This window comes from Kryptolebias marmoratus, linkage group LG4 (genome assembly GCF_001649575.2).
Source record: "Kryptolebias marmoratus isolate JLee-2015 linkage group LG4, ASM164957v2, whole genome shotgun sequence".
NCBI classification, from domain to species: Eukaryota; Metazoa; Chordata; class Actinopteri; order Cyprinodontiformes; family Rivulidae; genus Kryptolebias; species Kryptolebias marmoratus.
In genome coordinates this window covers 18,013,624-18,038,704 of record NC_051433.1, presented here as the reverse complement: position 1 = coordinate 18,038,704, position 25,081 = coordinate 18,013,624, and the positions used below count along the sequence as shown (strand labels likewise).

Sequence of the window (25,081 nt, the reverse complement as noted above, 5' to 3'; positions counted from 1 at the left end):
CAAGAAAACAACAAAACATGAAACAAAGTTAGTGGCCTGTCACGGATCGGTTTCAGTGATGAGTTTTTATGAGCCGAATTTATGATGAGGCGCTTTTTATTAAATACTTTCCAATAAACAAACAGGGTTAAATACACCAAACACTGACAAGAGATTTTAATATTTCGCCCACACATTTTTTACATCAACTTCAAAGTCCTTCGATCAGGCAGCTGCTTTAACAAAATCAGGGACCAAAAAAAAAAAACAATGCTGCACACCCACCCCCATCTTTCCTTTGAGGGACAGAATAAAATGTGAATGAATGGATTAATTGCTCAACTTCAAAGTGCAGGTTATTGGCCTCCATTTGCTGTTGCCGTCTCAGTGCTGTGGGGTGTTTTTTTTTTTTTTCTTCATATAAGAGTGGTTCCTTCCTCTCAGGATGCAAGCGTTATTATCATATTTTTAAATGATCTTGTTTTGCTGCCGAGTCTTTTTTTCAAAAAAAAAAAAAAAGCTGAAACAAAAATGTTCCAGCTGAACAGAAAGTGCTATCAAACACTTAAAAAAAAAGAGGACATTGACAATCGCATATTTTATTTCATTCCAAAGCACAAGGTCCAGCAGACGTTGAAAAATGTTATTTTTATTAACATTATTATCAGTCGCACTCGTACAAACACACACCGCTCCATTCAGTCAAGGGATGCGTGTTGGTGCATGAAGCCGAAGTCCTTCATTTATACCAGAGACAAGTTACAAAGACACATCTTTAAAGACAATTATCCAATTAAACAACAGAACTAAATATGAGTTTGACATGCACAAAAATAAAAGAAATTACATGAATACTAACGGCTTCACAGCTGAAATAAAGCACATACTCGGGCTGTTGTCACACAGATAAAACATTTAAATATATATATATTTCTACATTAAAACAACCCAATCATATTTCAGAAAGACAGCGAACCACGACCCGTGCTGCTGCCCTGGGACTGCAGCAGGATTTTGGCTGAGCTGCTCTGTGTGAAAACCATGAACTAAATTTAAAGGACTGCGTTCACCGCGGGCTTCCTCGACTGACCGCTGCGAGCGAACGCGTCCCAAACGTGCGATGGCGTGCTCGAGTTCAAAACGTGCAGGCGTTGCTGAGAGGACGGTGACCTCCAGTGGCCGTCGTGTGAAACTGTAACGCTGACATTTAAACGCCGCAGCGGGACAGTTGGTGGGGCTGGGATGAGTTTTTCTTCGTTACTTTTCCACAATGTATGACACCGTAAAGCTGGAAGAAGTGTGGGCTGAGATTTGCAATTTCACCCATCTGCAAAGAGTGAAGCGATCAGTAAGAGGACAGGGGCAGGTCAGGGGTCAACTGGATTTTAGCGGGGGGCCAGTGCCCCTCAGGCCCTGTCCCTGAAACCACCCCTGAGACAGGAGGAGGAAAACTACCATGTTATAATTTGTTATGAGACCATTTGGGTGATTCGGGAGAAGCCAAAAAGCAAGACAACAAAACCAACAAAGAGTCAGAGAGAGGGGATGGATAACAGAAGAGATGCAGAGGAGAACAGGCTCGGGTGTAACCAGGGTGAGAGGGGCTCATGACACAGGACACAGCCTCTTCAGCTCCCCTGTTATTCCTCCTACGTCCGATTAGCAAACACTCAGGCCGCGGCGCCGGCTCAGCGAGAGTCTCTGAGGAGTAAGGCTTGTAGTCTCGAAGCGCGCTCAGAAGTCACCGAGGATGCGGATGTCGGAAAACTCTTTGTGGTAGCGGTTAGCCGCCAGGGAGAGCAGGAAGGACCACTTGAGGCTCATGACGCTCCACACGCTGGACAGGTAGAAGCTCCGAGGGTCAGTCAGAGCTGAAGCAGAGACACACAGACGTCAGGGGTGAGGTAAAGCCACCTCTGCAGCACCACCGCAAGAAATGACCAAATCTTTGTTGCCTTTACATTTATTTCCAAAACACAGCCACCGCTGAGGTACTTTACCAGACATAAGCAAAAACAGTATCTCCGGGATCGTCTCCTGAACCTTACAGAACTGATTCCAGTCTTTCCTCGTGACATTAATGACAGGAGATGAAGGTCTGCAGGGACTCTTCTACATGTACCCAGGAGCAGCAAGTACCAAAAACAGATTTACCTCTTTTCAGCTGAGACTGCAACAATAAAAACTACAGAAAGAGGAGTAACTAAATGTTGAAAATGTCAGAATCAAAGATCTCTTTCATCAATTAGCTCACGTTGCTTCTGACGCCTCTGTTGGATCCCCGTAGAGACACACCTGTTACCTACATTTCACTGATATAAGCGGCAGGTCTGCAGGGTAAATCAGCAGACAAGCACCTGGCAGAGGGAGCGAGGTCAAGTGACGCGGAACAGCTTACACTCTTTGTTGTTGATGGCGATGGACAGGAAAGCGACGAAGGCCACGACTGCCAGCAGAGAGAAGAACAGCCCAGTGAGGAAGAAGAGCCTGAGACCTTTCAGCCACGTTCTCCAGATGTCCTGCAGGTACATGACGTGAGTGATGAGGTTCCACAGAGCCAGCACACCTGAGGGAGGCGACCCGAACACAGCCGCGTTAGTTTTAGGGACGAGGAGGAAAATGCACGTATCGTCATCATCCACCGCCAGAGGGCAAAGGAGGACGATAGGGATGGATGTGCATGGATGTCCAGTAGACACAGAAAGAGCCTAAATGTTACAGTATAGCATCAAACAGTAGTTGGGTTTCAAATCTTTGCCGTCACTCTTTTCTCGCACATCTAAAGAAACAAAAATAAAACCCCAAGTTACATCTCGCAAGATCTGACTCATGGTTTTATTGTGAAATCACCGGCAGCTCGGAAATCTGGAGAGCCTAAAAGGAAAAATAACATATTGAGCAAAGGATGACTACAGTGTTTTACACGTGACACGGACGAATCATGACAGGGCAGTTTTGTTGATCGTCAACTTCTGCTTGTGCGCGAGGCGTGTCAGCATTTTCAGTGCCTGACTGACACAGCACGCTGCGAGCTGCTGAGTCACTGAATCACACTTCACTTTTCAGAGTTTCACGTTGGGAACCGGTCTGTAGGAAGAAGCTGAGTTTCAGTAAGGATCAGGAAGGAGTTTCTAACCTCCTGAGCCCTGCGGTCACAGACGCAGGGGCGCCACCAAGGGGAGGCCGGGGGGGCACTGGCCCCTCCTGGCCATACGGTCCAAGCTTTAGTTTCAGTGTGGATTTTGTATTTCCCATAGCTATTAAGGATTAGTAGAACCATAAAAACATTAAAGAAAACACTATTTTGGAACAATTACTAGATAAAAATCAATGAATAAAAAAAAACACTTTAAAAGTTAGTCTCCCTGAATAAAGACAGCAGGTTTTAGTTGAACAGAATGAAATATTTTGCTGCAGAAAGTCAATGCCCTCGGATAAGAAGGCAGGGTCTCTGGAAATTAAATGCATTTTTTAAAATATAGATTTCACAAAAGAAGAAGACAAGCTTTAGTGAGTTGAGCTGCTCTCAATTAATAATTTAAACTCTAAGATGAAAAAACAAAACCAAGTAGACCTTGTCCAGAAGGTGATTCCCTCACTCACTCATATCACAGGATGTTTTCAAATAGCCTGTATATGACAACAGCATTAAAAACAAAAAAACAAACAAATATGTAAAACATGTTTTGGTTTTGGTGTGCCACCCCATGATTGCCCTCATCTGGCCACCCTTTTGAACACTTTCTGCACAAGTTAAACACCACCACAGCACTGCATCGATTCTGGTTTAACAATACAGCTTTGACTTGAGTGTGTGTGTGTGTGTGTGTGTGTGTGTGATAAAATGCTTAGCAGTGTAACCATATAAAACAATTGTTACAGAACATCCTGGGAGCAGAGGAGTGCAGAGGTTACTGATAAGAAGTTGCAAACAACAGTAGTTTGCTGTAGCGGTCCTTAAAACCATGAAACTCTTTGCTTAGACACAACTTACTGATACTCTAAATTACAATTGACAGAAACGTCCAGTTTGACTTTTAAGAAAACAAAATACAGAATCAAATCTGGACTCAAGACCCTTGCCCTGTGCTGTTTTCCTGTACAGAAAGCTGTGGTTTGTATTCATGTCTGAAATGAACTAAGAGCGGAGTGAAAAGTTTAGAAACAAATCTAGTTTTAATCTAAATGTTCCTTTAGAATCATCACCGGCTGTGCATGCTTTTGCACAATCAGCTGCATTTGCTTTCAAGAGTCCATGAATATTTTTCCAAGCTGATCTTAATCATGACCTGAGGGGCCACATGTCCCTCTAAGGGCCAAAGGTGGACCTTTAGGCAGACAAGCAAGCTGAGAGACTTGGACACGTGAGCTCCGTCTATTTACCTGCCAGACCGCCCATGGCTCCGGTCCACGGCTGTCTGAACACGATGTTCCACACCAGGAAGGCGGAGAAGCTCAGGGCCACCCCGCACGAGGAGTAAGCGACGCTCACGTAGGTTTTATTGATCCCCATCGTGACACGAGCTCCGGACCGACAGGAGACCCGAGTGTCTCTGAGAGCCGAAAGCCTCCCAGCATCCGGACACCGAGTCTGTTCTGCTGACTAATGCTTTCAGTCAGGCGGAGGCCGGGCCTGAAACGTGACGAATCAGTTTTTTTTCCCATTGAAATGAGAAGTGTTTTATTATTTCTCAGCTGCACAACATACTGCTTCCCTCACCCAAACACACGTGATGACAGCTGATTTATACAGGAGACACAGCGCCCCCTGCAGGACGACAGAATAAAGCAGGTTTTTAGACTTTTCTAATCCCTGCATCAATTAAATGTGGAAACTAATTTCAGCCACTCTCATAATAAACATCTTTAAATCATAATTAGGACTCAGCATTTTATTATTTTGACTTAGCATTTAATAATTATAAGTTACTGTCTCTAAATTATGATGTTACAGCTGGTTATGATGAAGGAAAATCTCAAAATGATAAATTCAATCCGATTATTTTGGGACAGCTTCTCACTTAAGATGCTAAGCCACAATTACGAGATGCAAAGTCATGTTTTTGAGATGAGTCGAAATCGTGCAATGCTGCATAATTTCAAAATGGTATCTCATACTTATGACTTGGAGGATGTTTTTTTTTTTATCCGAGTGGTTAAAATTGTCTTTCAATAAAGATTTTACTGTCTGAGTAATAAGAACTAACCAAACAAAGGTTTTCCATGAAATCTTACAGCATCGTAACTTGATGTTTAAACTAAAAAAAAGAAGTAAAAAGCAGCAATGAGGGTCAGAGTAGAACAAAATACATCATTTATATTTATATGAGACAGTAAAACACAATTAAAAATGAAGTCATAGGGAATAAACCATTAGCTTCACAAAACTCAACCAGTTTTGTGCAGATTTAACTGAAGAATTTGAGAAATTCAATAACATTTTGATTGCAATCACACATTTTCTTAAAATGTTGTCTTTTACCAGCACAGCTGAAGAGGTGATCTGGCGATGGCCTTGTTGGGGTCGAAACTAGATAGAAATAAAGAGCTGCTGGGGACAAAACTCGCAAATTGGAGGTAGGTGTTTCACTTCAATATTTAAATCTTTTGTCTGAATTGATTCAGCTTAAAAAAAACAAACTTTGAACAGGTTTGGTAGACGGACTGAACAGAGTGATCTTTAAAATAAACAGAAAATCTGAAACGGCTAAAAACAGATTAACTCTGACAGAGAAAAATCAGTGAGACTGTTCACATTTCACAATTTTATGTATTAAAAAAAACAGCTGAACTTGTCTGAATTAAGAGAACTGGGGAGTAAAAAAGAAGAAGTGGTCTGAAGTTTCAGGTAAACTTTAAGCAGTAAACGGCTGAAAAACACACCAAATGTAAAGAGATCTGGGGTTTATGGATGAGGAGTTTAATGCAGGCTTTTCAAAATAAAAAAACAGAACATAAACAAAAAATTTTAACTTTATGGCTTCGACTTTTTAAAATCGTGTTTCGACCAAATTACAGTCGTCTGTGTAGATTAATCAATAAAGGATTAGGGTGAAAAAATCTTCATAGTTAAAACAAAAAAAAAAAGGAAAACATCTCCAACAAAATATATATTTTTAATGCATCTTAAATCTGTCAAACTTAAAAAAAAAAAAAAATTCAAACATCTATAAACTACTATAAAAAACAGCCAGTGTAACGACGTTCATAAAATAAATTTTCTTAGCGTTTAAACCCACAACCAAACAACCTGAGGGGAACCGTGCAGAACATCCAGATATCCATGTTTAACGTCTCTCCTGGGGTAAAATAAGGCTTCATAATGAAGTCCTGCCTCTGAACCAAACTAAAAACTAGTCAGAAATCTTCAAATTTAAACAGATTTTGTTTCAGCATCTTGTAATTAATCTGTGTTGCTTTAAGTTTAGTCACTTATAAAATAACCTAATCTGCATAAATCTTCTTAAACCAAATTACAGTCACGTTTCAGCTTATATAAACTTAGTCAAAATAAAGACTCTCCCTTGTGACAACATTGTGAAGGACCTATATTTATCACTCCCCTTCGTGTGGTGCAGAAGGCTAATATTTATCGTGACTGATGGGGGCTGTTAAACACGTCATTAGCTGCTGAGAAAACCCTAAAACATCATCAGTGTTCAGACGGCACTAACAACAAACTGTCGCCTCCGTTAGTCCAGATTGGGCAGATAGTAATAGAAGAAGAATTCGTCCAGCTTCCTCTTCATGCTTTTGATGACGGACTCGTTGCGGTAGATTCGCTGGACCAGCACTACTGTTCTGGAGTGCACCAACAGATCGCACCACGTCATGCCCGTCACCAGCATCTGCCCCTGGATTTGCCAGTAGTACTGATGGGCCCTCTTCAACTGGACCGCCCCATTCCGACGGAGCAGGAATCTACATTCGCTGACGCTCTGGACGCCAGCGTATTTAATATGGACCAGCCCGTAGCTGCTTTTCTCTTTGGGGTCGTACACCACCCCATCGGGCGTCGCCCCCAGCCACGGAGCACTGGGGTGGATGACCAAACCGCAGGGGGACCAGTTGATGCACAAGTGTCGACAATATTCCCGGAGAGCTTCAGGCTTCAGTTCCTCCTCTACTGCTTGACAATCCAGGATTTTAGAAGTGGGGTTGCCTTTTTTAATCTTGAACAGCAGGTGTTCGGCGTGGCTTCGTCCCGCCTTCAGCTTGGTGATGTCTCTGAAACGGCTGCTCAGGCGCATCTTCAGTGACTTCTGTGCAGCCTCTTTGCATCCACGAGTGCTTCGCTCCAGATCGTGCGCTTCCTCCCAGGAGACGATCATGGCTTTTAGATGCTCGTGCTCCTTGGCGCTGAGAGTGGGAAGAAAAGACGCTGGCTCCAGTGAGTAAGAACGCAAGGGAAGAGGCGGCTGAGGGGGGGCGTTCTCGTAAGGCCTGTAGTCCAGATCTGTTGGCAGGGGGCACTGGTAGGACAGGGGGGAACCTACAGGAACTTCACCGAAAGCACAGTTCACCATTTTCACGTTTGTGTTTAGGCCCATTTTGGTTATCAAAGGCCTTTGGTCATCAGGTAAATCTTTAAAGGCTTCATAGATCCTGGTTATAAAGGACTTCTGTTCAGCTGGGCAAAGGCTGAAAGACTTGTGGACCCTCATCCTGTATGAAGCAAAATATTATTTAAGTGACAAAACAAGTACATTTACGAATAAAATTAGGCAAAAAAAAACATTTAACTTGGCGTCTTACCTTGGCATCTGTAGCAGCGTTTTCTGTCGAGGGAGCTTTGACTTCTTTTATTTTTGTCGTCGGCAGAGACAAAGAAAGAAAAGAAAAAAAAGGACATTTATTCCTAACAAAGTTACTTTCAAACTAAAACCTCTGGAATTAAATACCTTCTTACTTTAGCCACCTAGGCATGGTTATCCACTTTCAGCCACCAATTTCAATGAATATAAAGTGGGCAAATACTGTCTGTAACGTATATAAATTTTTAACGGCACTTTAGTCGAATGACCTTTTTTAACCAACTTTGGTATCGTTTCAACAAGTCTGCAAATCCACTGGAGGGAAGAAACAGGAGTATTTTTCAAAGGTTTTGGCTCACTTGGTGTTTGATGATGGAATAAACCTGTTCATATTTTCCTATAACTGAGCTCATATCTAGTAAATGCAAAGATCACAACACACTGATACACTTCAAGCTCATTCAGTCCATCACAGATCTTTGGGCTGCATTGGCATTTAACGCACAACCATGACAGAAATGTTTTAATATATATTGTATGGATGATTTTTTATTTTTAACTGATTTTCAGGAACCACTCCCTTAAAGGGGATTAGTTGAGCTGAGTCATAAATAGCCCTTACAGATAAGATCCAGGCGTGGCAAATGTCGTCGTTTTTGCTCTTTTCTTGCCGTTTATGGCAGGTGTTAAATTATTGACCACATAGACGTTTTAGAAATGAAACCAAAAAAGGGTGAAGTGAATGTTTACCAGGAAAAAGTGACCAGAAGACATGTTTCAGAATAAAACCAGTTTAGTCCAAAATTCTCAGAGAAAACATTTGTTAAAAACACACTTTCTTCGTTAGTTTCATAAATACACATCTGCAGCTTAGTGAAAATAGAAAACAGATGCAAATATATTTTACATGTAGAAAAAAAGAGCAAATGTACAACTCTTAATGTTAAACATGTTTATGACCATCTTCCTCTACAGGAACCTGCGGCTGAATTCTTGTTGCTTCTTAATAAATATACAAGCCATAAACTGATCTTCTACGGGGGAAAAATTAACCACAGAAAGACTTTCCTATGAACTGTATACATTACATAAACACTTAATTTACTCAGGGTGAACAGAATAAAGTAAATCACCTACTGCTTGTGTTTTTCTCAATGCTCTAGGTGCTCTGATGCTCTTAATTTTTGTTTCAACTCAAATCTCCTGGTGTTCAGTTGGGTATGTTTTTTTGCACAATCCAAAAAAAGAACAGAATAGAAACGGTACTTTCACCAAAGTTTTTTTTTTTTAAAGCTTTGCTGAAAAGCTCTTCAGGTCCTTATTGTAGCCACTGAGACCTATTTCACAGAGTGCTCCTTGTAAACTGCAGCAAGCCTGGAGTTTTTCACCATCTCTGCAGGTGGTTTGTGCTTAACACATGGTTCCACCTGGGATGTTTTAATGCACATCATGGATGACAACGTTCCCCTCGAGTGAAAGCCTGTTTCTCGTGTCAGTTTTATTTAAGCCAACAGAAGAGAGGTGTGCTACCTTACCCAGCCTTGGGGACATATATTACGGCTCCTAACATCACTCAAAAAGGCCCAAATGGTGTCCATACGGTGGTGCCCACTCTAATGTCCTCCATCTTCGCTCAGTTTGACCAGGGATCCTTTCCACACTGTTGGAGGAATGTCAATGTCCTCCACTGTTTGGTAGTCGATGAACTCATTAATTTACCCTGCTCCTTAGGAGATGATTGTACATGAAAAAACATGGATACTAACATGTCACTCGCTTATTAGCTGTGCTTCTAATTGGTCCATTTCGCTCTCTTTCAGATTTGAGAATGTGCCCATTGCTTCCAAGAACTTTCTCTCTTTCAGTGTGATTTCCTGTTTTGAGGTGACGCACAACATTCATTTTTTGACTAAAGATTCTCCCAAAACTAGTTTTTTTTCTATAATACCTTTCACAAATTCCTCTCAATTATTAACTACTTCAGCACACAAAGATTAATGGCAGCAGGATCAGGATAAAAAGAGTCAGACACTGAAAAAATAAACGACACAAACGGTTGTTTCTATGGAGCAAAGTGATGGCAGGCATGTCCAGAATGGGCTGCTACGTCACTGTTTCTAAAAGGCTTCGCGCAGAGAGACTAAAATAGCAGCTTTTAGAAAAATCTTAGTTTTCCCTCACCAAAAACTCTGCGTGTGGAGGAGAGATGGAAACGCAGCAGAAAATATCTGTTTTTAAAAATATCTGCAGGGGCTTAATCAGGAAATCTATTACAACTGTGCTGCGAATCTGACTTGAGGGTAATTTAAAATTTGCAGTGAGTTCTGAGACTTTTTAATGCTGTGTGAAAAAAAAGCCCTAAAACATCTCAGAACCTGAAGCAATTTATAAGTCAAAGAAACAACATTACAAGTAAATAAGCAGCATTTTAAAGATACATTTGATAGCTATTAAATGTAATAATTTATGTGTATTTATTCTAGATTAATAAAAGGTAACCTAACATGATGTGAGGAAGGGTTTAATTGTTATATTTGTCTACCAGCATGTGCTCTGTACCTGTGTAGGTCAGCAACAGACATTTTTTAATTAAAATTTATCAAAGACTAATCTCCTTAACACATTATTGTTTTCTAGCTCTTATCTTTGACATGTATTTTTGAATTTGATGACTCCTTTAATCACACGTGAATATCGAGGACATTACAACTTACCTGTCCGATGTAATGTAAATGTATTTAATAAAAGCTTCAGATATATAAAGTATTCAAGGGCAATGTTCACACTTACACTTTTATTTGTAGCTTTAGGACTTGTCTGACGTTTCTGGCTGCTGCTCATGTCAACTTTACTCTGAAGCAGAGATGAGGAGGATTGAGCTTCATCTGACATCAGTTTAGTATCCAGATCTGAGATGGTGGCTGAAGAGTCCTGATCGTACTCAGCCATTTCAGCGTTAAACGAGTCAGTGACGGGAGACATGTGGGCTTCATCCTCCTCTGGATCTGGCTTCACGTGGTCAGGAACATCACCGTGGTTCGTTTCGCCTGGCCACGGTTGTCGTGCTGAGCTCCACGTAACTTCACATTCAGTCTGCTCCTCTTTTAGTCTTTTAATCACCGGCTCTGATATTTCAAGGTCCGACCTTGTGTTTGGCTCCACTGGCTGCTCCCTGATACATGCAGGTGCTTCAGAGTACCGAGAAACATCTATTATTAGAGAGAAAGAAAATTAACATTAACAACACATCTCTTGCCTTTTGAAAGACTTAAACAGGTTTTTTTCTGAATCCCGCCCTTAAAACTTACTGTATTAAGGCTCCATGAATTTTAGACCTACTAAAGCGGTTAAATGTCTAACCTGAAATTCTACCAGAAGCAAGTGACGGGTACGAAAGTCACATGGTGCATAATTATATGGGTTATCCAACATATTTATATCTGAATGTATACTTCTGACTCTGTGTGGAGCTCAAATATTCTGTAAGAAATTAACACCTTAATATTACTGTCAAGTTACTTTATTTTACATTATATTTGATATATGAATTGTTCTGCTGCACAAAATTAAATCACTGAAAAGTCTATTCTGCCATGAATTCAAGTTATTACTGTGTGTAATAGCGTTTTTCCAACAGTTGTTTTTCATTGATATTGTTACTGAAGAAACGTGCGAAAGGCTTTTGTTTTGTTTTTTTTTAAAGTTCTGGTTTGTTTAAATTTACCAACCTAATTCAATGACAAGTATGGTTGTAATATATTGTTGGTGAATTCAAAGTATTAATGAAAAGTCTGTGAAAACTACAGGCCTTTTGGCACAGGCTGGTAAATATTTTTATAGCGGCAGACACAAAGCTACCACAAAGCATGCAAATTTCACCAAGTGAGTCTTGCATTGTTGTGCATATTTATGAGGATGTTTTCTCTCATTTGATCTTTAGTGTATAAATCGAACATCACTTCACATCTGCAGTGACTTTCAATGTTTCCTGTCCTACTTTTCATTCCGGAAGCTACAATTTTCACATAAAAGTTTCTTTAAAATCTCTTGTGCATTTCAATGTGTCTCTCTCTGCAGCCAGGGGTCTACAACCTGCAGCTTTTCAGCCTCTCTGAAGTGGCTCCTTGCAGATTTCGACAAAAATTAGCATGAACCCGAGTCATGCTTACATTGAAATTGACAACAGAAAACTATTTTCATCAATTTGGTGTCACTGTGCAACATAAATTGTAGTACATATAAACAGAGAAACTTAATAAAGCTTTGTATCCTACTTTAAAGGGTGAAGTTGATTGTGTAGCTTTACAAACATTATATTATATTTAGTAGGAGATGGTTAAAATGGCTCCTTCAGGTCCCTGCTCTGGACCTACACCCAGGTGTGCACTTTAAAAGTAATTGTTAGAAAATAAAAGCTTTGGAATAGCATAATGAAGGGTGGCATTATGCTTCTTTGTTCCTGGGTAAATTATGTTTCTCTTCAGGCTGCTTTGAACATTTGGGTATAACAAGGTTTGTGGGAATTCAACCCAAACCAACTATTTGTGTTGTGTAGCTCATTTTCAAACAAGTGGAGAGACACCACCTTCAAATATTCGGGTTTAGTGGAGGTTAAGCACATCTTGACAGTATTAAACAGAACAAACCTATCCTGGGTAACTTTATCTCGGGGCTGAGCACCATGTGCAGCATGCTCCTCAGCCGCTTGTTCTCCTCAAAGCACGCCTCCACCATGTTCTCCACTTCGTCAAACACCTCCACCGCCAGCGCAGTGAACTGCTCGGTCAAGAAGCTTTTAAAGCCCTGCAGTCTCGTGTTTGACATCTTGAGCCCTTCGACAGAATAAACACGACTCCTGCAGCCTGATCCGGACGAGGAGCGCAGACACTCAAAACAGAAAATAACCGGAACTTTAAGACAGGAGGACTTCCTGTTGAGACAGCTCTTCTTCGCTGGAGTGTTACGTTGCTTCCTTTGGCGCCCCCTTCAGGACAAAGCGTGGTCATACACTAATTAATGGGACAAGCTGATTTTTCCCAATTAAACAGTGGAGCTAACTGTGTCTGCAAAATAGGTCATGAACCACTGGACGGGAATTTAATGAAATTCCCAGAAGGTAATCAATGGATGCTGCTCTGAACATCACCTTTGGAGTAAAGCTCAGTTCAAGATGGCAGTCACAGCCAACTGTATTGCTATAATGCAGCTATTTTTTTATTTTTTATTTTTACAAATATTGAGTTTGCAGTAGTAGCTGAGCATCATATTTTTGCTTAAAACTTTGTCTTTAACTGTTGCCATTGACCCTGTCTGTCTGTTAGCAAAAATATCTCATGATCCACTGGACAAATTATAATAAAACTCTCATACAATAATCACTAATACAGCTACAACTGGTTAACTTAATTGTAGATAGCCACAGCTATCAACACAATGTCTATAACTTAGTCAGTTTTACAAGTAGTGAGCTTGGCGTGGTAGTGGTTGAGAGTCATTCTCAACACATACTCCAAGAGCTAACACATCTCGCAAGATCACAAAACTACTTGAAAACGTGCATAATTGTCAGTTTCAAGGTTTGACCAGAACAGCTACGACTCAAAATTTCTCAACACAAGATGATTTCAGACCTAAACTCTGGCATGAAAGGTGGTGGGCAACATGGTTTCCTTCAAATGTTGCTAGACTTTTTAAAAATGTTTAAAGAAGCTTATCATATAAATGATAAACAACTTATGTTAAAACTATAAACAGTGGCAGGTAATTGTAAATATACCTGGGTATTTAGATCCCCCTTTTCTGTGTTTGTTGAACAAATGAGTGTAAAGTATGCCTGCTTATTGAATGATCTGCTGAGCGTCACATCATTGTTTCTCGATTCTCTAAAGGCTGGAAGTTAGTCAGGTTGATGCTCTAATTTCAAACAGGCGGTTCTTGAAAACATTGCTTGGATTGCAAATAAAATAAAATAAAAGAAAAGAAAAGAAAAGAAAAGAAAAGAAAAGAAAAGAAAAGAAAAGAAAAGAAAAGAAAAGAAAAGAAAAGAAAAGAAAAGAAAAGAAAAGAAAAGAAAAGAAAAGAAAAGAAAATCAGAAGATTGGTTTCTCTATTACTGGTGTCTTGGGAATTTGAAATTTTACATTTCACCTGCAGGGGGCAGTGTAACACTCTAGAGTGTCAACACTGCCAGAATACAAAACGAAGAAGAAGAAGAAGAAGCCGCACCAGCAGCAGCAGAAGAAGAAGAAGAAAAAAGAAAGGGGGGCAGGTAGCGAGTGACAGCCGAAGTGAACAGTCGGTAAACTGGATCGGCGGTGATTTTACTGGACAGTTCGGAGGAAACATTGCGGTGCCGACTGCTCACGTTCGGCGGCCACGTTCTGCAACTTGCCGTCGGCCGGTTGGTCAACTCGTGCTTGTGGCGGTAATGTTCGTGATGGCAACCTGAGTGAACACTGTTGCTTCGGGCCAGAGGTAACGTTAGCGGTGGGCACCCAGCGAGCGGAAAGCTAAACAAACAAGCGGCGTTTACGGTCCCGTCGAGCAGCCCGCTTCTGCAGCCTGTCAGGGCATCGACAACACGTCAGGTGGTCGGGAACTCCGTTAAGATGGGTGACATAAACCCATCGACGTCTCATGCTTTTCAGTCGGAGGTGAGTGTTTTTTTACGCCTAATACAACTCTTCTGCAACGAATAATTTGCTGTCGTGTGGCGACTTTAGCGGACATGAAGTTGATCGAGGTCTTGTCAGCGCTCGACACAAGCCGCCGCTGATTAGTTAGCGTTAGCATGCTCCGCTAATGTTGTCATAAGAAGTTAATTACACTCGCCCAAACGCGTATGTGGTGCTGCAGCTTTGCGCCTCCGAAACTTGACGCCGCAGTCAGAGATTTTGACGCTTTCGTCGCTTCGGACGGGACTTTTCGTTTGGCGAAATGTTATAGCCTCGAGTTTCATCGGGAACACATTCCATCACCATAACGGAGCATGCTAGCATAAACACAGGCTAACAGTCACACCGGCGCTACCTGCGCTTATCGTCGGCTAACAGTTGGTAAACATTGATGCTTTTATGACCTCCTGGGTCTATTTGGTTGTCTGTACTCGCTGTTCGCCGCCGTCGCTCTCTTTGACAGGCGTTTTATTGTGTCGCTAGCCGCTTAGCATTAGCTAGTTACTTGTTTGCTGTTTACGCCTACTAGCCAACCTGGCTAACTCTTGTCCGTAGTTCGTAACTGGGTTAATCGGCTGAGCAACTTCACGAAACTTTTTCTCTGTGCCAGTCGTTTTCGTGATATGTTTTTGTTATTATTATTATTTTAAACTGAACCCTCGTATGTGGCGTCGAGCCAAGTGTGTGTCAGTTCGAAGGGAAAGTGAGTGCAGCCAGGCGGTCACTCCTCGTTAGTGTCATCGCCATGTTGTCGAGATGCTTCTTTTTTTTTTTAAACGACACGATCGTGTGTTTTTTCTCACCCCAGAGTTTCAGTCCGCCGTACCGGAGGAGGAGAACAGTGGAGGACTTTAACAAGTTTTGCACTTTCGTGTTGGCCTACGCCGGATACATCCCATACCCGCAGGAGGTACGAGAGGTGGCGAGTATTTGTCAACACATGTAGTTATCTGTAACATGTCGATCTAGTTGATGTACCTGTTGTACCTACTTTATTTTCACATGCAAGCAGCTAATTACAACTATTTTGGCAAATCATACAAGAGAACAAGTATTTAACACTGTCTTCATTAGAATTGCATGAAAAATAATCCAGCATTAATCACAGGTAGCATGAGCAAAACAGGGATTATTCACCAAGACTTAAATTAAGTAAAGATACTTACATGTTTACTATTTCTGAACTTTGGGTTAGTGATGAGAAAACTTGTATTTTTTCGATCTATTAGATTTTTAGCTAACAAAATGACAAACAAAACTTTTTCTTTAACTTAACTGGCAGTAAAACTGGATACAGTACACAAGTTCAGTTCTCCTCTGCTAATTTAATTTTCTGTTTCAGTACACGGGGAAGGGATAACCACACAAAAGATTATCCTAAGCAAATTTTGTTTGCAGTTTTGTTGTTTTTTTTAAACCTAAATAAACATTGTACCGTTGCATGCATGAAGCCAATTTTGCTATTTACACGAGCTTTTACTGGTCTAACACATGGCTGTGCTGCCTTCTGTCTGTCAAGTTCACTGTTTTTGTGTTTTTCTGAGTTTGATTTGTAGAGGTCAACAGATATGAGTTTGTCTATAGTCGACGCTGATCTATAGTAATCAGGGCAGCCATTGGCTGATATACAACACTGTTGTTTGGCCTGTATAGATTTTTCTTTTCACAAAATATAACACCAGTTGCTTCACTTTAATAAACATATTTAGCAGTCCTTAGAAGAACTTGTACGCTTAAAAATTGTACATAAAAGAGCTTTTTTGCTTAAAAAAAACAAAATGTGGGCTGCAGATTGCTGATTGTAGTAGCTGCTGCTGCATCTGCCTTTTCTTAATTGGTAGTTAAGTATGCACAGGTACGGCTGATCTCATTTATTTATTTAAAATGTCCAATATCTGCCGATTAAAATTTCTCAGTTAATTAATTGATCTGTCTCTAATGACTTTGAACCACCTCTACCTATAGTATATAGCTGTTTTTCCTCCTGATCAAACTATTGTTCTTTTCACGTCATGTTTATGCTTATAACATTTAACATGGCTGAAAACATTTGCTGCAGTAAAATAGTTAAAATATGTTCAGCCCCACTGCTTAAAACAAACAAAGCCCCATCATGTCTCAACTTTCAGGTGTAAAATCATCTGTTTTGGGGCAGACTCTCCAGGTGGTATGGCTGTTCCAGTAAAGTCACCCTCATCGTTGATGGCTCCATTTGTTTCCTAACTTCCAACTTAGATAGCAGAACATCACTGATGTCTGCACCTTCATTTACTTATCCAGGACTCTCCACTGCGTAGTAGCTCCAGCCCACCCAACAGCACAGGCAGCACTGCTGACAGTGATGGCTGGACCCCAGTCCCCGCAACCTCCTGCCCCTCGCGCCCAACAAAGATCCCTCAGGACAGAAGCAGGAAACGTCCACAACCTGGACCCATGCTGTCAGCTCACCCCAAAAGAGAAGTAAGCTGAACTGAGACCACATAATTAAACCCGTCTGTCCGTGCACAGAAATGAGATGTTGTTTTTTATATTTACACCTTGTCTCCTCTGCAGCTCACAATCACAAGTCTGCATCCAGATGACCACAGGAAAGCTGAGAAACTGAAGAAGAAGAAGAGGAGAAAGGAAAAGGAGCATCAGTCTGGTGAGGAAAGCAGGCCTCAGCAGAGCCACTCAGCAGAACCACAGGTGCAGTCTCCACTTTCCTTCAGCGGCCGGATGATCAAAGAAGAGCCTGAAGATGATCTCAGCATTCCCCTCCACCCCCTCCACCCCCAGTGCCTGCCCAGCCCTTCTCCTTGCAAGGAGGAGCCAAAGGAGGAACCCAAGGAGGAGCGCAGACACTGGGATGGTCGAGACCTCGAAGAAGGGGTGGTCAAGGTTCAGAAAGTGGAGGGCTTTGCAGGAAGCCGAACCGTGTTTCGCCAGGGAAAACAAGTGGTGTTCAGAGACGAAGATGGATCAGGAGAGGATGAGGACATAATGGTAGACTCAGGTGAGCTCTTTTTGTGCTACGAAATGCTGAAATCTAAATGCTCGCTGTTTGAAACAACCCCTGACTCTGCGCCCTGTCTTCTCAGACGACGACTCGTGGGACCTGGTGACGTGCTTCTGCATGAAGCCTTTTGCGGGCCGAGCCATGATCGAATGTAACAAGTGCAACACCTGGATCCACCTGTCGTGCGCCAAGATCCGCAAGAGCCACGTGCCAGAGACATATGTGTGCCAAAGCTGCCGAGACATACACGGACCCCCGGACGCCCGTCGCTCCCACCGCTCACGTGTAGGCTCACGCAAACACCTCCTAGACTGACCCTGCCGGTCGGACCTCAGACTCTTCGCCCTCCTCCCTTTGCATCTGTTCACCCTCCACCTGTCGGAGCGACTCTTCCTTAAATTCAGGTCTTGCACCCTTCAGTCTCTGTCCCTCATGGTCAGCCATGAACCCACATTTTCTAGAAACACTTCGGTGGACCGAACCCAAACCCTTATCCCGTTTGGAAACAGTTCGAGTGCTGTTTTAGATTTACTAGGGTTTGTTTCTGCTTCCTACAGACTTCGTGCGTAAGGCAATCACTGATCGGATATTTGTCTGTAGATGACAGAAAACGGCAGACAGCTGCTGTTAAAGAGACTTTGCTACACTGGAAACATTTGAACTGCCATATGTAGAGAATACCCTCACAACTGCCACCCACTAATGGTGCATGCTGGGATTGATGGGAAAGATGGTTTGCACTTTTTTTTCCTCACTTTTGTTTTTTATTTTATTTTAAAAAATATATTTGACTTTTTGTCACAGAAAACATGTATGTCTATTCTGATCAAACTGGATTTGTTTTCTCTAGGATGCCTCTATTAATGTTACATAACTAACCGTTTAAAATAAGTAAACAAGTAAACGCCTTGTGTTTATTGCTTCAGATGGTGCTATCATATTAAGCTGAGGTATAATCCAGTAGAACAAAGATGTAGGATAAAAGACTAAAGTCTGCATCTGCTTCATCTGTTTGTTCTTTTATGTTATTTAAGACGTTGTGAAAGAATATCATTGTGGCTTCGAGCCCATTCATCTGAAACAATCACTTGTTCTCTTCCCCCTCCTCTTTACAAACAGTCTTCCAGCCTCACAATCCAGATGTTTGTCGACTGTGTGTGGACCTTTCACAACCTCTTTCTCAGTGTTTAAACGGTGTTCATAAAAATCTCTTTTTAAGAAACTGTAATCAAACCTTTAAAAAAAAAAAAAAGAAAAGCCAGAAAACTTTGAAGAATGGGATAAAACAAGTTTTCAGTTCTCGTTTTTTTTTTTTTTTATTTGCTTCTGGTCGCTATAACTTTGTTGCATTTCACGATGGTACTGAGCGGGAGTTTTGTTCATAAATGCTTTTATTTCCCATCGTTAACAGACACTTGGTGATGACAAAATGTTCAGAGACAAATATATTTCTGTAAGGGATTGTTGGAGCGTTTACAGAGGGAAATGATTGCAACTGGAGTTGTCTGGAAGAGAGATTTGCTTAAGAGTCCAGGTAAAAATATTCATGTGAGCGATGGAGGCGCCGCCATGACTTGTCTCATCTGAACTCCTAAGGGTTTGTCTTCTTTTTGTTTTTTGCAAGGTGGGAAATATCAGTTTATTTTATGCGAGGGAGCAGATTTCAGTTCCTTATGTCATTTTCATAGCAGTATTCACTTCCATAAGAAGCAGGTTTAAAGGAAAATGTTTGTCTTCTTTTTCCTAAAACTTGCTCCAGTTCAGATAAAACAATTTTAAGCTTCGTGATTCACGTGCCATCTGCTGTTGGGCCTGTTTGTGTAGACTAATTATTGTTTTTGATTATTATTATATAAAAGCCATACTGTAGACAGATCTTAGTCTAAAATGGGGTTTTACAACGCAGAATCAAGGACTTGACCAGGAAACGGCTAACAACCACAATGAATGTTTTAGTTTTAAAACCTAAGACCTTTCAAGAGTTTAAGTGATTTAAGCTTTGGTTGTATTTTTTCTTTTTTTGTGCACTCTTCTGATATTTGCATATGTTGGTTAGCTAGTTCGTACCAGCAATCAGCAAGGTTGTGTTTTTTTTTAAGACGTTTCAAAACATTTAAAAAATAATAATTTGTCAGTTCTCGAAACCTTTGTCTTAAAAGAGAGTCTGAAGACCTCTTCAGGCACAAAATCCAAAAGTTTCCATGTGCATCTTACAGACATGAATATGGTTTATTGTTGACAGTGCTCATTGTGATAAGGTCATCTGTTCTGATCCTGGCCTGTCCTCCCCCCTCACTGAGAAAGCGTCGTCTGTGCTGTGTTGCAAACTGTTTCTGTGAAACTCTTGTAAATTATTGTAAATAAAGAGGTACCATTTTACCCTGATGGGTTTCATTTATTTATTTATTTATTTTAATCTCTGTCCATCTGTCTCCACTCGCAGAGTCGGTGATCCTTTTTACAACTCATTCCTCGAAGGAATGCATATCGCCCGCCAGCGTTTAGGATGGCGTTGTAGTCGATTTGATCAAACCTTAAAAATAACCTTATATCACGAGGCGTGCCACTCAGAGTACGTGTCCTGAATGACTCTCAGCTTCTGCTGCACCAAACTTTAGCTCAATATCTGTAATACAGCCATTTTTGTGTTTCGGCTGTGACGGCCATCTTGAATGGGTTCAGCTCCAAAAGGAAATCAGGTGTAGAAGTTCATCCTATGGCTACATTCTGCAAGTTTCAGGTGAAATCCATCCAGTGGTTCCTAGGATGTTTTGATAACAGACGAACACAGACGCAGGTAAGAAAAAAAACAGCATCAATAATCAAAAGGACACTTCTGTTCTTTTCCCACATTTATTGTTTTTACGAGACGGAGCTCAGGCTCCTTTCAGTTGTACGGTAACACGTGATGAGAGTCAGTTTGGAATGTAAAAACCGGGGAGCAAACTCTGTCTGCCTCGTGGTGGCAGAACGGACCAGATGATCTGACCAAACACCTCACAGCACACTTAGAGGACACAGATTCACAGGACAAATACTGAAGAGTCAGTGCAAAATGGCTGCTGCAGTAGTGACTCCAACACGGGATCAGTTTCACCCTCGTCCCTTTTTTCTACTTCAGGAAAAGCAAACCGCTACAATTCAAGTTATCAGCACCATTTCAATGATAAGTAGCCTTGTATGTCTGATATACATTACATTTAGTGCAAAATATAACATTTACATGTTATAAAATAGAGCTTATAACCTACTTTAGTGCTCCTAATAACGGTTAGGGTTCCCCGCAGTTCATTACAGTTCTCCCAAAAAAACTTAAGACGAAACTATCTCTTCGTTATTGCACAATCCATCTACCGACAGATGGACCAATCAGATAGGGAGTAAAATCTAATTAAATAGGCTTAAATGAGAGCTTTACTGTGCTGCTGAAATTAAAATCTTTAAGTGCTACGACACTTGATTGCTCATCAGCAGTTTAGTGTTTCGAGTACTATTCTGCTGAGAAAGTAGTTCCAGCAGAGGTCAAACACTGTGTGAATTAACCACTAAAAGACAGCAATGAAATCCCTCTGGGATTCTGCAATGTGTACAGTAACATAATATAAGAATAAACAAAGTATCAGGGAAGCTCCACCGCAGCCACTGCTTTAGATGTAAAGAAGCTACAAGAAGCAGTTTCGATATTTGCTGCGTCTTAGCGGCTTTAATATCAGTTTTAAAAATTAAAATCCGTACCGATGTGGACTGTTCTAACCTTCATTTTGCCCAAAAAAAAAATAACATTCAGTTTTGGCGACACCAACTCAGAGATGATCGGCAAACCCAAATTAAATCCAGGCTGGATTTCTGCCTTTCGAGTGCGCGCAGCGGTGCTACAAATCTACGCGGAGCGCCGAAGCCCGTCTGCGTTCAGTTGGATCAACTATCAGAAGGCAACTCGAACTTTTTCCTCCCTTTAAAATAGTTAACGGGTTTTAAGTACCCGTTTAAACTCACAGTAAGAGTGACTGGCATCCCAAAGAGTCTCCTAAAACAAAAAACAATACTGCAAATTAAGACATGAATTTGAATTTGAATTAAATTTGAACAAAACCCACTTCATTCTGGTTGGCTTCAAGCTTTCTGACACATTGGCCTGCATAGTGTTACCAGAAACCTCTGCCTGGTTTAAAGAGATAGTTCGGTCTTTTTTTGAAGAAGGCCAAATTATAAACACTTAATATCTTACCTGTTGCAGATAGCTCTTTGAACCTCAGTTTGGAGAAATAGTTCTAGTCCGAATGGTGCCAGGACCAAAACAGGTTGGACAGCTCCCACCTCACACGTTTCATACAGTTCGTGTGAACGCTATTTATAAACCAGTTTATGTTTATTTACATAAAAATCTGTCAGTCTGTGTGCCTTCTGACAGGAATATCCTATTTCTGTCTGAATAAATACGTAATAAGAAATTAATGTCATTGTAAATGGTTAGTAAAATAATGTTTGCGTGAACAGATATGAGATGTTTGAGGCTAAAGACTAACAATTTGGTCTTCCAGTATGTATCAATAAGACTGAGTATTTATAACCTTTCCACAGAAGCCCACTTCAAAAGAGCAGAACTATCCCTTTAATGTCGCCAACTACTCTAATCTAACAGGGTGATACACATAATGGACGAAGGTTATTTTTAACTAGAGTAAAATTAAATGAATGTCAGGAATCGTCCACGTTCAGCTCAGAGGGTAAATCATCACGTCTGCAGTAACAATCAGCCCCTCTCTGTCCTACAGACAGAAAACATCTGGACCTGTGACGATCTCCCGCAGCAGGTCTGTCAGGTGAAGCCAACGATGAAAAGTCGTGGCCGGGCGGCTGGACCTGAGTACTGGCCTTCGGTAAAAAAGGAAGGAGCGGGTCGACTTGTAAAACAGATTCACTAAAACGATGACAGAGGAGAGGTACAGGAGGGAAACAAACCGATCTGTCCCGTTCCGTCTTGGGCTTTTTTCTGTGCACGCAAAGTCTGCGTTTTTTTGTTTTTTTTTTATCTTAATTCCTGGTACAGCAACAGGCTCCTAGGACTCGGCTTCGAATCTGTGAGCTGACAAGACAAAGGAAAAAAAAAAAGGTACAGTTTCAGCTTATCTGCGAGCTACAGTGCTGCTGTAATTAGCATGCAGTTCCATGAGTCACAGGTGAAGAAGCTGCATACTAACATTGCTTGGGTATCCGTAGCGGCTCGGTGTCTGCAGAGATGACTTGGTGCATGACGCCTCTGAACTGGTACAGTAATTTTAGACTCTTCTCCTCGCCGACACAGGGGTCGTAAAAGCCTGGCAGCCCCGCCTGCGCGCAGAGATATTGTTCACGTGAGCTGTTCCCCGTGTGGGTTCGCGGAGCTTTACGGCCCGCCGAGCGAACGGCTCTGAAACGCACCTTAGACGCCTCGGTGAGGATGAGTTTGGAGTCTTTGACCAGGCACTGCAGTGGCACAGTGACGTCAATCACCTTGGCTTTGTCCTGCTTCTGGCTGGTGTCTGACACAAACTTCCCATACCAGGCATTCAGGATGATCAGACCTAGGGGGAGATTTACAGGAAGTTTAGAGCTTTTTTGTCTTCAGATAAGTGCGTTTATACACAAAGATGCTTGAAGATTTGGACTCAGATGTTCTATTACTACAAATAAATATCCATCCATCCATCTTCTTTACCCGCTTCTACATTCTGGGTTGCAGGAAGCTGGTGCCTATCTCCAGCAGTAGAATAAATATGATATAAAAAAAATCCACTTTTACACAAGTTCAAAAACTTAAAAGTAATAAATTAAAAAAGGCAAAAACAGCACCACTGGCCTTTTGGCAGTAGGCAGTAATTAGCTCCACTAAATGAGTTAAACATCCTGCACTTGATCATTTATTTACTGAGAACATTCCAATAAAACCTAAATCTTTAAGTAGTATGCTGGTGTAGATCCACGGTCATCCAGGACACCAATAATCCAAGAAAGGTAAAAAGGACATTAGACACAAAAACACTGTCATTCCATGTGTGTCAGGAACATTTTGTTTTGTATTTATGTGTTTCACCAAACACCATATACCAATGAAATTCAAAAATAACAACACCTTCAGACAAAAACTGCTTCATGTAAAAGGACAAAACACCCAAACCGAAGCTGAGTGACGTTGTGTATGCAGTCCAGCGCAGCAAGTCATGTTCTGACCTTTATATGGAGGAAACTAAACACCAACTACACCGACACATGGAGAGCCAGCGCTTCAGGCCAGGACTGTTAGGTCCACCTACATCTTCAGAACACAGGGCGCTCTTTTAAAAACAGAAATGTTCATATTTTGGATGGATAAGACAGATGGTTTGAAACAGGAGTGAAAGAAGCCATCTGTGTCAAACGGGAAAGACCCACTTTAAACAGAGGAGAGGTCTCGGGTTTCACCTTTTCCAGCACAGATCTGAGTTCAGTCCGCAGACGGTTTCACACCAATTTGCATCTTCATGCATGTGACCGAGGCATTCTGACCAGGGTAACAAAGACCCTAACGACCCTCGGGGGGTGGATGGGCGGAGGAGTGATTTGCATGAGAGTTCAACAATTTACCAAATAAATAGCCCGATTTTACAAAAAGCTCCTGAAATAAGAAAAGCAGCGTCTTCAGGAATCAAAAAAGAAATGCAGTTCAACGTGATATGATTCCAAAAACTGATTGAGATGCAGCAATACAAACCATGACACTGCCATGATTTAGAGAAAGGGGTACAATTCTTAAACTGAGCGCAGCATTTTCCTGTCTCTAAACAATCAACCCATTTCAATTCAAATGATGTGGTTTTACCTGGTTGCAAACCATGCACTAAAAAGTTCTGTTTTATCTCCTTTTAGGACGTTTTACATTTAGGTAGAAATCTAAAAAGTGTTGAAATGGGTCGCAACAGTTTAGGCATGACTGTGAATGTAAATTATGATGCTTGATTTAATGTACACAAATTCATAAAGGTTGTGAAATGTATGGTCAAAAAGTAAGTGTAAAAAGCTTCTCTCTCAGCTTCTCTTACAGCCATGTAAACAAATACTGAAATCACTGTGGTATTATGAAATTTAACTTTCTGGTATTACTATGGAACAACCATGGGATCTCAACTTGTTTAGCCAGACTATTGAAGCGCAGAGATGAGCACTTTAAATAATCATAAACATGTAATGAACACAAAGTAAAATCAATTAGGATGCTGAAATATTTGTTTTGATCTAAGCCAGTGTGTGTTCTAGCATTAAACCCGTGAAGGTGGTCTCCAGCCCCATCATGACTTGCTTCACCGCAGCAGATGATGGAGGCAGGATTTTTAGGACACAGAATATTACGCAGTGTTGACAGCGGCAATGAAAAATGTATCTGAATTACAGTTTTGGATTTCCACCAAGTCTGGATTGGCTCCAAACTGAAAAAGCTTTTATTTCTCACCCTGATATAATGTATGTGCGCGTGTGTGTGTGTGTGTGTGTGTGTGCGTGCATGCGTGTGTGTGTGTGTATGTGTATGTGTATGTGTGCGCCCTCACCCATTTTGGATTCTTCTGCTTCTATGATTCTCCTCACAGACTCCTGCATCAGCAGAACCTGTGGAGGTGCCGGGAGAGAAAAAGGAGAAGAAGCGGGAGGAGGAGGAGGAGGAG

General features: G+C 41.3%; 4 protein-coding genes across 5 annotated transcripts in view; 1 reads left to right on the top strand and 3 right to left on the bottom strand.

Moving 5' to 3' along the window:
- Nucleotides 1-526: 526 nt before the first annotated feature.
- Nucleotides 527-5,761, bottom strand: LOC108239837 (heme transporter hrg1-A). The gene is made up of 3 exons (XM_017422792.3): nucleotides 4,363-5,761; nucleotides 2,378-2,545; nucleotides 527-1,850 (listed from the first exon to the last, which is right to left on the bottom strand). Exons 1-3 carry the CDS (start codon nucleotides 4,490-4,492, stop codon nucleotides 1,714-1,716), a joined length of 435 nt encoding a protein of 144 aa, XP_017278281.1. The 5' UTR covers nucleotides 4,493-5,761; the 3' UTR covers nucleotides 527-1,713.
- Nucleotides 5,762-5,883: 122 nt separating this feature from the next.
- Nucleotides 5,884-12,729, bottom strand: LOC108239822. Its single transcript, XM_017422773.3, has 4 exons — nucleotides 12,380-12,729; nucleotides 10,524-10,942; nucleotides 7,735-7,778; nucleotides 5,884-7,644 (listed from the first exon to the last, which is right to left on the bottom strand). Exons 1-4 carry the CDS (start codon nucleotides 12,555-12,557, stop codon nucleotides 6,672-6,674), a joined length of 1,614 nt encoding a protein of 537 aa, XP_017278262.1. The 5' UTR covers nucleotides 12,558-12,729; the 3' UTR covers nucleotides 5,884-6,671.
- Nucleotides 12,730-13,936: 1,207 nt separating this feature from the next.
- Nucleotides 13,937-19,790, top strand: phf13 (PHD finger protein 13). The gene is made up of 5 exons (XM_017422770.3): nucleotides 13,937-14,386; nucleotides 15,216-15,317; nucleotides 16,688-16,867; nucleotides 16,961-17,402; nucleotides 17,488-19,790. The coding sequence occupies exons 1-5, from the start codon at nucleotides 14,342-14,344 to the stop codon at nucleotides 17,718-17,720; spliced, it is 1,002 nt and encodes a 333-aa protein (XP_017278259.1). The 5' UTR covers nucleotides 13,937-14,341; the 3' UTR covers nucleotides 17,721-19,790.
- A 737-nt stretch (nucleotides 19,791-20,527) lies between these two features.
- The window catches only part of LOC108239813 (dnaJ homolog subfamily C member 11), a 10,544-nt gene continuing 5,990 nt past the window's right edge, over nucleotides 20,528-25,081 (bottom strand). For both annotated transcript variants that reach the window (XM_025007327.2, XM_017422763.2), the window contains exons 13-16: nucleotides 24,968-25,025; nucleotides 22,827-22,969; nucleotides 22,607-22,736; nucleotides 20,528-22,491 (exon numbers count right to left, since the gene is read on the bottom strand). In XM_025007327.2, coding sequence (XP_024863095.1) covers nucleotides 22,466-22,491; nucleotides 22,607-22,736; nucleotides 22,827-22,969; nucleotides 24,968-25,025 — 357 coding nt within the window. In that variant the 3' untranslated portion in view covers nucleotides 20,528-22,465. The remainder of the gene's footprint in view (nucleotides 22,492-22,606; nucleotides 22,737-22,826; nucleotides 22,970-24,967; nucleotides 25,026-25,081) is intronic.

Excerpts from the sequence above, each read along its gene's own strand:
- LOC108239837 (XM_017422792.3), bottom strand. The coding sequence starts at position 4,492 with ATGGGGATCAATAAAACCTACGTGAGCGTCGCTTACTCCTCGTGCGGG. Across the intron at positions 2,546-4,362 it reads AGCCATGGGCGGTCTGGCAG|GTGTGCTGGCTCTGTGGAAC; the intron begins GTAAATAGACGG and ends CGCCTCCCTCAG. Across the intron at positions 1,851-2,377 it reads CGCCATCAACAACAAAGAGT|CTCTGACTGACCCTCGGAGC; the intron begins GTAAGCTGTTCC and ends TCTCTGCTTCAG.
- LOC108239822 (XM_017422773.3), bottom strand. The coding sequence starts at position 12,557 with ATGTCAAACACGAGACTGCAGGGCTTTAAAAGCTTCTTGACCGAGCAG. Across the intron at positions 10,943-12,379 it reads GATAAAGTTACCCAGGATAG|ATGTTTCTCGGTACTCTGAA; the intron begins GTTTGTTCTGTT and ends CTCTAATAATAG. Across the intron at positions 7,779-10,523 it reads CTAAAGCTACAAATAAAAGT|AAGTCAAAGCTCCCTCGACA; the intron begins GTAAGTGTGAAC and ends CAAAAATAAAAG.
- phf13 (XM_017422770.3), top strand. The coding sequence starts at position 14,342 with ATGGGTGACATAAACCCATCGACGTCTCATGCTTTTCAGTCGGAG. Across the intron at positions 15,318-16,687 it reads ACATCCCATACCCGCAGGAG|GACTCTCCACTGCGTAGTAG; the intron begins GTACGAGAGGTG and ends TTACTTATCCAG. Across the intron at positions 16,868-16,960 it reads CAGCTCACCCCAAAAGAGAA|CTCACAATCACAAGTCTGCA; the intron begins GTAAGCTGAACT and ends TCTCCTCTGCAG.